The sequence below is a fragment of the Phalaenopsis equestris genome, unplaced genomic scaffold (assembly GCF_001263595.1).
Source record: "Phalaenopsis equestris unplaced genomic scaffold, ASM126359v1 Scaffold000203, whole genome shotgun sequence".
Taxonomy (NCBI): domain Eukaryota; kingdom Viridiplantae; phylum Streptophyta; class Magnoliopsida; order Asparagales; family Orchidaceae; genus Phalaenopsis; species Phalaenopsis equestris.
The window spans coordinates 2,595,140-2,607,288 of record NW_018164645.1 but is presented as its reverse complement, the minus strand read 5'-3'; the positions used below and the strand labels follow the sequence as shown (position 1 = coordinate 2,607,288).

Here is a 12,149-nt window from a genome sequence, read left to right as displayed (position 1 = left end):
GATGCCCCGCCATGGTCATTACAGGCTTGATTTTTAGTTTGCCCCAGAATTTGTTGAAGCGAATTGTTGAGAGAAATTCGATGAAAAGGTAATGTCGGCTGGTTGTTCTTGATTTAGCATCGGCCGACAGTCGGCGATGTTGATTGTTGTTGTCCTTGAAATTCAGACATTAGAAGGTAGTTGATGTTGTTGTGAGTTGTCTAATAACATGGAAGATTTCATGCATTATTGGTGTTGATGTTTATTGTGATTGACATTGAGCATTAATATTATTTTGTACTTGTCATAGGGCGACGACAAATAAAGCCCTTTAATATATACTGTACTTTTCTCATATATTTGTATATCTCACAACTATATCTTTTCATAGTTGCAAACATAGGCTCCAAATAATTACATCACATTAAAAATGCCAGTATCATTTATCTTTTATAAATTAGATACACTTTCATGTGTAAGTTCTTCACACCAAAAATATTATAAATGTAAATATACAAGTTTTAAAGTTAGATATATAAATACATATAATTTGTGGTTGTAAATTTTCTCTTCTTTTTCATTTTTTAAGTGCGTGTGTTTAAATAAAATCAATCTAGAGTATTGTTTCACTACAATTGAAAAATATCTCCTCATAAGTTCGTCTATATTTTTATACAAATTTTTCTATTAGCATTATATAAGCTAGTCTTCTTCTCAACTCCTAAGCAGCATGGCTATTTGCCATCTTTTGAATGTTTCTGGATGAAAATTTTCTTGTTGGATCAAAAAGATGAACGGAGGAAAGAACATCACCATCTCTTCTCAGACAAAGAAATCAACTGAAAAGGAACACAATATGTACAATTCAATAATATCATTCCAATAGATAAAAATTGAAAGCGAAATTTACATGCATACCACACAATTCCTAGGTATTTACATGTATAACACAAAGTCAATTTTACATTTATAATGCTTTGGTATCAAATTATATCTGAAATGGTATTGCTAGTGTTGGCAAATTAATTTTCATAATTATGTTGTGGTTGAAACTGAACTAGTTCAAATCATGATTTTAGCTACAATGCTCAGCTTGATTAATAGTGATTTGGCCTTAATATTTATATAGCAAACTCGAGATGTCTTTGTTGTTTGACTACCATATTCTACAAAATATATTTATTACAAATAAGATTTGCAATTACATATTTAAATTTTTTGCATATATACATAAATTTTTTAAACAGTTTTACCAAACAGGGGCAGCTTGGTCATTTCTTCAGAAACAACTGACACAGCTGCACCAAACAGACAACCAGCTTCCCCGCAGCAGCTTTCTGAGTGCAGCTGCGCCAAACAGACCCTAAAACTTGGACTGAAGTCTGTCCTTAAGATCTGCTATGTGGTGGAAGTAGTTTCCTATAATCAGAATACAGTCTACATAGAGGAGAACATGGATAGGATGAGTGCTTTGCTTTGAAATGAGTAAGGATGGATTGGATTTACTGAATTCAAATCCCTTCTCGATGAAGAACTTGGAAATAGTGACAAATCATAGTCTAGGAGATTGTTTAAGTCTATATAAGACCGTTTTGAGTAGAGACGCATGATTAGGGAGTTGTGGATTGGCTAAGCCAATGGATTGCTGCATGTGACCAGTTTCAGACCGAGACTCAGGTGAAAAGGCATTGGAGACATTATATTTGAAGATAGGCCTCTGCTTTTGGAATGCAATAGTAAAGGGTATCCAAAGAGTAGCCTTTTTTGTTATCGGGCTGAACATGTAATGTTGTTGATATTGATGCCGAATTATTGTTTATACCCTTGAGCAACTTAACACGCTTCATATCTGGTCGTCGATCCATCAGATTGAATTTAGTGTTATATGTCTATGGACAACCGAGAATTGCTTGATCAAGGGTGGTGGAACTAATTCCGAAGTGGCTTGAGCTTTGAGGGTGTGGAACTCCTCATTCATGGCTTGTATCCAATGTGCCCACTTGATATTCTGAGTATAGTATGTGGGATCAAGAGAGTGTTGCAGCTGGTGACCTTGATTAAGGCATTTTGTAGGTTTTGGACTGCCGCTTTTTATTCAGGCATGCATGGGGTGGGATGGTGGTATAGGAGGTTGTGGTTTAGTGGGTAGATTTTGGGGTGGAGAGGGTTGTATTGAACCTACGGATGGTGTGGGAAAGTGTGAAGTCACAAGTTGTTGAGTGGTTGTAGATTGCAATTGATGGAGAGATTGGTATGATGCCAAAACATTTTTAATTAAGGAGTCGTGCAGTGTTGGTCACAACCCTGACTAACGCGGTATAAATGTGTCCGAGCTAAATAATATTTTAAAAAAGACACGTCCCAAATTAATGAATTAAAAATTTATGAAAAAAAAAATTTAGACGAAAGTAAAAATAATAATATTTTTATGTAAAATTTAAGAAAGATTTGCATATACACCACTCATTTTTTTTATATATATAAGGTGGCATATATGTAAAAATTGAAATTTAGGTGTTAGATATGTAAATATATATCTATATATATACATATACCTATATATATATATATATATATATATATGAAAATGTGTATTTTACTTTGAAATTTGAAAATAGTGGTATATTAGATGTCATGAAAGATTTGGGTGGCATAAATATAAAAATAAAAATTTAGGTGTTAGATATGTAAATCCATAAGAATTTTGTGCCAAAAACTCGTTGATTCTTTTATTTCTTTTAATGAATAATTGATTATGATGACTTAGATTAATATAAGCTTACTTTCATGCATTTTGATTATTTTGAAATACAATTTTATTTATTTTTAAAATTATAAAATAAAATATATGAAATTTTGTACTAAGAAATAATATAATAGTGATAACAATTATGAGACATAATAGGGGATGAGACCCATACATCGGCGTGTATAAGTTGGAGAGGAGAGTACATATGTCAGGAGGTATGATAGAAAAGTAGTTTATGGCTCTTACTTACATTGCAGCTATTAAATGAGTATGGTTTAAGTAATATGCGTAGAGTAGGATCTATATTGACAAGACTCTTGAGAACATCGTTGCCTGATGTCCAAGGCATTTGTACCATATTGGTTGCTTGTGTAGAAAGGCAGCGAGTGCTAAAGGAGGGCTAGTTGGATGTTGTTGTTTTTTTTTTTTTTTGAGTGTCCATCAGAGCTATAACCTCAAAGTACTAATTGTCGAGTATGTGGGTCAGAGGCCGTAAACTCATTGGAATTGAATAAGGTAGAAACTTGGTTGTCCTGAATTAGCTTATGAATTGATAGGAGATTAAGGGATAATGAAGGAACGTACCTTATTTGAGAGAGGAGAAGCTTACAATTAGGAGTAGGTGGTATCTTGTTGTTCGTGTGTTGCACTAAAACTGGCTGTCCATTTTTTGCGAGGACCTATTCAGATCCATTTGTAGTTTTTGCAATTTGAATATGGTTCAAGTTTGATGTGAGGTGTGCTGTACCACCTGAGTCTAGAACCCAGATAGAGGTCCAAGCAATTAGCACCTGGTTGGGAGAAGGATACTCAAGATTAACACGGTGCCAGCAGGTGGCTGCATAATGGCCAGCCTTGTTGCAGATCTAGCATATTACTGCAGGCCTGGAAGCATTGTGGCCTTGGCGTCCGCATGAGGTAGGTAGGATTGGTTGCATCCTCAACCCCACGGGGCTATCGTAGCTTCTAATTGATGCTTGAAGAGTTAATTGGGAGTTGGAATGAGCATTTGATTTAATATTGTCACTAATTAGCTTGATTTCCTCACTGCACAAGACGGAATAGGAATCATCAAGGTCTAGTGGTTGAATTTGAGTCTGAATTGCTGTCTTAAATGTGTGTTCTGATATTGGTAGCCCATTTAGTGTATAGAGGATAATTTCGTCTTATCAATTTTTCCTCCAACTGCAGAAATGTTGTCGATGGGGTTTTGATGGTAGAGAAGTACTGGGTCATGGTTTATTAGTTTGTGGACATGTTATGCAGATCAATTTTTAGTTGTATGAGATGTGACCTGTTAGTGAACTGTAGTCTTTTTGATAAGGTTATTCAGATATCTTCAGTGGTCCTGAGATTAATAACATACGTAGAATTGCTTGAGATATGTTGGAATATAGTGCAAAGGTTAGATTCTGGCGAATAAGGAACCTGGTAGTATATTGTTTGTTCAGGTTTGGAGAAGCAGTTGTGTCAAATATGAATTTGGCTGGGCAAGCTCTGTGAAGGTTCTCATGATTTGAGCTTTCCAAAGAGGGTTATTTTCAGCTGATAACTGATATTGGGGCAGATTTTTTATGTTACGCATGAGAAATTTGAGTGATGATGGAATTGCAGTGGTTTGAATGTGTTCAAGAAATGAATATATTTGGGTTTCAGATGTCTGAGAGTCTGTCATTGGGAAAACAGAGAGAGATGTTCTGCTTATGCAGAATTACAAAGTTCGGTTGCCTGGAAGTAGCAAGGTGGAGAAGGAAGTTTTGGGAAAAATAAATCAAGAAAACATGTTATTGATTTATTAATATGTTTGTAATCTATAAATTCTCAAATTTCTTTGTTTGTCTACATGTAACATATCATAAGAGTTTTATTAGAAAACTGTATACTAACATTCTTGCATCAATAATTCTAAATCATACCCAAGTTTTTGAGTAAAAAGCCTTGATGTTTTGTGAGGTGCACCTGTTGTCAGCCTTCCTTCTGTTTTTTATTACTTAAAATGAGCCTTTTCAAGTTGTTAATAAAGTTATAACTACCCCTTTGCGTTTGAAGTTCAGAAAGACTGATATTTGTGGTCCTAATAATGCTATTCTTGCTCTTTTGAGCTGCTATTTTCTCCTAGTTCTTCATTTATCTTAAAGAAAAGATTATTAAAAGAAGCAGCTGTAGTTTTCCGAATCTGTGTTTTTATTTTTTTGCACCATCAATTTAATCCTAGTAATTTAGAGGGCAGTGACAGAATAAAGTCCCATGAGTAGATAGTCTGGTTGCTTGTGTGTGTTGTGATAAAGAGGGCAATAAAATGCTTGTGTATATTGTGATAAAGAAGGAAATGAAATACATTTTCCATTTATGTTGTACGGTTAATTTCTTTTCAATGATAAACAGAGTTCTTTTAGAAATTTAATTTTCCAGTTAAAAAACCCGTTTGTCTTTTTTACTCTCTTCTGCACTGTTTTTGAGCAGTTTAGCTTGCCCTGGTGAGGGATTACCACCAGAAGTAGTCCAAGACATGTTCAATAACTCAAGCTGGGCGACAAATGAAGGTCTTGGGCTGTGCATCTGTCGGAGAATCCTCGGGATAATGAATGGAGGTGTACAATACATTAGGGAGTCAGAAAGGTGTTATTTCCTCATCACTATATGGCTCCCTGTTTCTCAAACGCCAAAAGTAGATCAGATCTAATTTTCTCTTTGACTTTGGATCTTCTTACATCAAAAATTGGAAAGATTTTCCTTCATTCTATTCCATCAACAAGTCCAGCAAGCTCCGAGGATTTTCTTTGTAGCAGTTGTATAGTAATGTATTTACAATATCTTTTGATATTTTTCTGGTAAGTGCAATCACATTATTCTAATTTTACTCATGAATTGCTTCTCTTGTATAGTGATCTTTGAATTCCCCCCTTTTTTGCTGCATTTTTAGTTCAGTGCACTATAATTGAAGTCAAGTTGATTTTTAAGTATTATACTCCTTGCTTAGGCCTATGTACAATTATAAGCTAAAAATGGTCATGATAGTGACGAGAAATGGAGGACATCACATATCTTGGTCAATTAACCACCTATAGAAACATTTAATGTATAAAATATTGAAAGCAGTTGCATTTGTTTGAATGTATAAAATGAGATAACAATCAAAATTATCTAAAATGAGTATCAATCTCAAGGGATATTATCAATATCACCGCCCTTTTCTGTTTTAGCAGGCTTTTTGAGTCCCATTATTCACGATTTTATGAGGGGTTAAATTTATTTTTTGCAAAATATTTTGAATAAATTTTATTCATGTTAGTGTAGTCTGATCTATTTTTTTTTTTTTTCTATTTTTCAGTACGTTGGATGCATATTTTTACTCAGTTGTATTTGTTGAAACTATTTAAATCTATCTTTTACTACCTTAGCCCATTGAAAATCTTCAAGTTTACTGTCATCGAAAGCATCTCACTAAGAATTGATTTAAGCATAATGCTAATTGGTTTATTGTACTTTTTCTTTTTGTAGTAAAAAAATTTAGTGATGGGCTGAGAGAGGAATGTATTTTCTTTCCTACCTTGATATTAATTAGGGGAAGTATTGAACTCAAGTAAATGTTTTAAAAGAAATAAATGGATTTGATGATTTGATGTAAATGAACTTGAAATAGTTATTATAAAACAAAAACATAATTATGCATCTTATCTAGATTTCCCTATTTATTGTTGAAAGTCAGTTCCTGTGGTAAATAACTATAGCATAAACATATACTTGATTTGTGTTTATTAATTTATTATTCTATATTATTTTCTTTAATATGCATTTCTCACGTTAAGATTTAGATTAAAATTTTGTACATCTCCCTCCAACTTAACTCTGGCATTTTAATTATAACTTTATTACTTTCTTTTTACCTGATTTAATTCAGCTTAAATGTTCACTCTAAATACTACCCTAATATAAATTCTGATAATTTATCATGGTTAGTTTTCTATGGATTTATTTCTGTATTCTCATTTTTACAACGCTTAATTCAACTATCAACAACTTTTTATTGTCTGATGCTTTAATTCATACGATATACCTAGGTCTTAAATTTATACAATATACTGGAAGTTATAAACGTTGCCTCTAAATCTACATGATAGAAGTTTATCTCGTCATATTTTTGAGTCACTTTTTTTTATTGTAAGCACCAAAGCTTAACTCTAAAATTTAATCCCCATCCATAAATTTTATGTAAATTTGATAATTTTCTCAAAAAAGATTTTTAATTAAGGATTATGAAGAATTCTAATGGTATACATAGTTCTTTCTAGGGGGACCATGTCACTTTAAGGTCCTAAAACCTAGGGAGAATTGTCATGTGTTTTAAAGAAAGTCAAGATGAGCATCAGGATGAGCATCAGCCATCCTGGATCCTACGTTTTATGTTTAGAGAAATAAAAAAGATTACGGGACAATGAGGATGAGCGCATTTCACCAATAGGGTGAACCATGTTACCTAAGGTCCTAAGAATCAAATGATGTGAAGACCTCATCGTAAGGTGGGTTTTGACCTTATTTTAGTGAGGTCTTAGTCTCCTACTCCCAGAACCTATAATCTAGTCTTAGAAGTTCCTCCTTGTTGACCATCCTAGCAGACTAGTAATGGAGTCCACCTCCCGTAGAACTTCAAACCGCTTCTTTACTCATTTTTGTGAAGAACTCGCATGAGTGGTTCCAAGCACTCAACTTCTAGTTGTAAGGGCTAAGGACCAGCATGCAGAGGGCCCCAAAGTAGGGCTGTCAATTTGGCTCGTTGTTCGTGAACAGCTCGTGTTCAGCTCGTTCGTTAAGCTTAACAAACCGAACACGAACAAATTTGTAAGCTCGAAATGTAAACGAGTCGAACACGAACAACATATATTATATATATTATTTATATAATAATATATTATATATATTTATGTCTAAGTTTAAACCATAACACCTCATGTGGCAATGTGGTTAGTGTCTTCTTTTGTATAGATTTGATCCAGGTTCGAATCCCACACTTCACATCTATTTTTCTCAATTTTAGTTTAACGAGCCAATTTCGAGCTGAACACGAGCCGAACACGAACACGAATATTTAAATCGAGCCGAACACGAACACACTATTCACGAGCCTATTTCGAGCACAAGCCGATTTTGAACACGAGCTATTTCGAACGAGCCGAACACGAGCCAAGCCTGAGCTCGCTCAAGCTCGGCTCGTTTACCGCCCTACCCGAAAGTAAGTTTCTATAGGATCAAATGACCTTAGGTGAACCTTCGGTGACTCAGCAACGCACTCATTGCACCACACATAATTTTAGCTTAAATTGACTCGCCCGCCGACAAACTCGCCTGAACGACCCCGAATGCTGACACGTCCGGAACATCAACTTTAGCTAGAAAGGACACCCATATTGCTAAGGTTACACGCGCGCACAAATGACACGGAAATCGATGCATTTTTAGGTGCGCGAGTCGGGCTCAACCCAGGTCCAACTCGGGCCCGATTTGGGCTAAACACCAGCTCACGGATTTTGAATTTCAAATTTCAAAATTCAGGCGGATTATTTGAACATGATATTAATTGAAAATAATTTCTATGTTATTACTTTCCGTTTAAGCCGCATACAGGAAAGGAATTTATTGAATTCCCAGCCGAAACTCTCGGGTAACGGCTATTGAATTCGCGGCCTATTTCTTTCTCCCGCACGCTCCCTTCTCGATCCCGCACTCACTCTCTGCTGGATCCCAAACTCCTCTCCTCCGCTCGCTCCCACTCGACTCCCGTATCTTCCCCGTAGAGGATTCCGGATTCGTTCATCTTCCTTCCGCATCGAAGCACGCCTGCTCGATCCCGTTTCTGCGCTTCACCTCTTCCTCCTCTCGCCCACTTCCTTTGGCACTAGAGTCCTCGCTCGACCCCGATCTCCCGCGCTCGCCTGCTCGGTCCCCGCTCGACGCCCTCGCCTGCTCACCTCTTCCCTGCGTCGAAGAAGCTCGATTCCGAATTTGACGCCCTCGAACGTCTCCTGCCGCCGAACAGACTGAGTCGTTCGTCTCCTTCTCCCGATCAAAACTCCTGCGCGTCTCTTCCTCCATCGATCGGAGCTCCAGAGGCCTCGCTCAACTCCCCCCAACGACCCAGAGGCCTCGCTCACCCCCCCCCAACGATCGAAGCTCCCGCTCGCCTCTCTCTCTGCACCGAAGCACCCTCACACTCGCCAGAAGTTTTTTTTGCATCGTCTGCTGCAGTCCCAAGTTTGCGCCCTTTATATAAGTCTTATCCTGAATCTAATAATTTGTTGGCTATTTACACATTCCTTTATACAGATTAAACTCATCATCACCATTATCCTTATACTAATTGCTTTGATTGGTTTTATGAACTTCCCTTAAAATTTGTAACACTCAATCCTTACATATTTACGTATCCAACATTCAAACTTCAATTCTTACATACATGCCACTTATCTCCTACTTGTTTGCATATCTAACACCTCAACTTTATTCATTATGTTTATGGCATCCGAACTTTTTGTATCACATAAAGCTTACTATATTTCAACCTTTAAATACGATATGCACTTTCTCATACATAGTCAAGGTAGTAGGTATGTAAACATAAAAAAAATTGGGTGATGGGTTTGTGAATATGTAGGGATTGAGCGATGTGCATGCAAAGTCCCTTTAATTGCATTTCACTGAAATTGGGTTTTGATATGCAAACACATGTAGCGATTAACGTAGATACTTTGGGAACATTTGTGATTCTTTTTGAAAGTCTTAACTGTCGCCATTCGGATGATTTCACATGTCGTGTTTGGGTGCTGAAATTATAGTTTAAGCCGCTTGAGGTAGTTTACAAGTGTTGAAATTAATGTTAAGGTGTTGTTTGAAGCTGTCAATCGCTGTTGGAGCCTTAGGAGTGTTGTTGGAGCCTTAGAAAAGCTTTGGGAGCGCTGCTTGGGCTTTCAATTTGTCGTTTGGGAGTTGTTTGAGATTCAAGGTTGCTGTCCATTGCTAATTAAGGGCCTGATTGGGAGCTTAGGATGACCGTTTGGTGCAGCTCGGATGTTTAGAATTGTTGTTTAGACTTGTAGGAAGCTTAAGATGGTTTTTGGGTGCTGAAATTGGGATTTGGACTGCTGTAAGTGACTTACAAGTGTTGAAATTAATGTTTGGAGTGCTGTAGAGAGCATGAAACTAATGTTTGGGTGCTGAAATTGGGATTTGGACTGCTGTAAGTGGCTTACAAGTTCTGAAATTAATGTTTGGAGTGCTGTAGAGAGCATGAAATTAATGTTTGGGTGCTGAAATTGAGATTTGGACTGTTGTAGGTAGTTATTTAACTGCTGAAGATAGTCGTTAGCTGCTGTACTTAGTGGTTTGGGTGCTGTCCATTTTTATAGATGGTTGTTTGGGGGAGCTGTTAGCTGTTATAAATGTTGTCGGGGCTTAGAAACTGTTATAGGTCGTTGCAAGTGTAAGTCCCAAATAATAAAACTGGCAGGATCAAACAATCAATTAACATCGTATCCAAAAAAATATAGCTACACCGTAGGATAGTCTGGGAAGTCATCGAGATTTAAAAGGCTCCCCCATAGGGAGCGATCAGTGACATCCCCTACCTTCTCCTTCCTTTTGACTCCTGAAAATAAGTGTTCCGCATTGAGTCATTCCCACTTGATTGAGTCATTCCATTGAGTCATTCCCACTTGATTTTCCTCATCCTATCTTGAAAACCTGAACCTTGAATTCTTGAAGACTAGAACTATTGATCATTATCGACAGTTTTCTAAAGTGACTCCCGTCATTTAGGATGTAATTAACTATAGGGGTTTGTCTCTATAGGGAACTTAAAACTCTTAGAACTCAGATAAAATAAACCATATTTAATATTTGTATTAAATAGGGGAACTTGTCGGTCATACATAAAAGGTTCGCAGACCAAACAGATGTCACAAATTTTTTAGTTTGCAGGATTGGGTTTATCGACGAGATCTATACTTTTATTTCGAGAGGGTGTAGTATTTGCGGTATCGGACACGATTATGCAAACTATTAGACAAATGAGATCAATTTAGTCTCATTTTTCGAAAATTAAAACATACTATTTTTAAAACTCAAACTATATATCTATTATATTAAATTAAATTTCAAAAATTATTTTCAGATATCATATTTTCAAATCTAACGAAAAAGTTGACCGACAGTGGGATGCTAATCAAAGTGTCTCGAAGGCCCAAATTAAACACGTTTTGGTGATTTCTAATGCATTTTATGATTTCCTCTTAACATTTTTTACAATAATGGGATTTAATGGATTTTGGATTTAAGTAAATCTTAAAATGTAGTAAACTTATGAGCCTGACGCTAAAGGTCTAATTAAGGGGTGTTTAACTCTTTATTTCTGCACAGGCGACAAGCAATGAGTTTCCGACTGGAGGCAATAATGATTGATGGGAAAACACACACTCAAGAAGAATGCAACAAAGAGATGAAAATGTACCACCTAAAGGGTTGTAATCATAGGGTCCAAAATTCTAGCTGGCCTTTTTCTTAAGGAATGAGTTGAAAAGCCATGATATGTGGTAAACGGGTCCATGAATGAAAGGTGAGCATTGGTGCGGACGGCGCGTGCAAGCATGCTGGTGCACAAATGGGGGTATCGACTTGTGCATGGGTGCATGTAGTGGGAATAGAAGTTAAACTACATGTGAATGCATACGTGTGGGCTAGAGCAAGAGATGATCAACAAATGATTCTTTTGAGAGCGAGATATACCATCCCAAAATAAGTAAAAGGCATAACTATCATTCATTGATACCATCTTTAAAGTTCGTTCGGTTGATGGCCATTATTGAGAGAAATAATTTTATGTTTTCATTCTTCTTCATCCTCAATTAGTACCAAGAGATTGTCATTATTGAGGTATGATCTGTAAGGACCGGGTTTTGTTTTAATTTGAGAGATTGGTACTAATTTTTTAAACGTTGAAGATGAGTTAGTTTCTGTTGATACAAACTTGATATAATATATTAAAGTTGTGCTAAGAGTTGGTGAAAGAAATCCATTTTAAAAAATATGTTGATCATATATAGGTAAGAGAATATAAGCTTAAATAATAGAACTTAAAGATGAAGAGAATTAGTTTACAAGTTACGTGTCATGTGATAGAGAATAGGGGTTTGTTTGGGATCAATTTGATATATATTTATTTATTTTTTTTAATGTATTTATTTAGTGTTTTTTTATATATATATATTTTATTTCAAGAAATAAATTAATATGTTTTTTGAAAACATACAAACTAATTTATAGTTTTTTTGAATGTCTTCAAAAACATTCATATTTTAATCAAGTATGTTAAACATATTTTGTTTCAAATCAAAATATAATTAAACAAATTCAATATATATATATATATATA

The 12,149-nt window shown here is 35.7% G+C and overlaps 1 protein-coding gene across 6 annotated transcripts in view; it reads left to right on the top strand.

Moving 5' to 3' along the window:
* Positions 1-12,149, top strand: part of LOC110022993 (phytochrome B) — a 34,293-nt gene that overhangs the window by 21,069 nt on the left and 1,075 nt on the right. For 4 of the 6 annotated variants that reach the window (XM_020722182.1, XM_020722181.1, XM_020722177.1 and 1 more), the window contains one exon: positions 5,192-5,559. In XM_020722182.1, the coding sequence (XP_020577841.1) occupies positions 5,192-5,411 (220 nt within the window). In that variant the 3' untranslated portion in view covers positions 5,412-5,559. Of the gene's footprint in view, positions 1-5,191; positions 5,560-11,137; positions 11,651-12,149 lie in introns of all 6 variants that reach the window. The other 2 variants (XM_020722180.1, XM_020722178.1) reach the window with 1 other exon arrangement.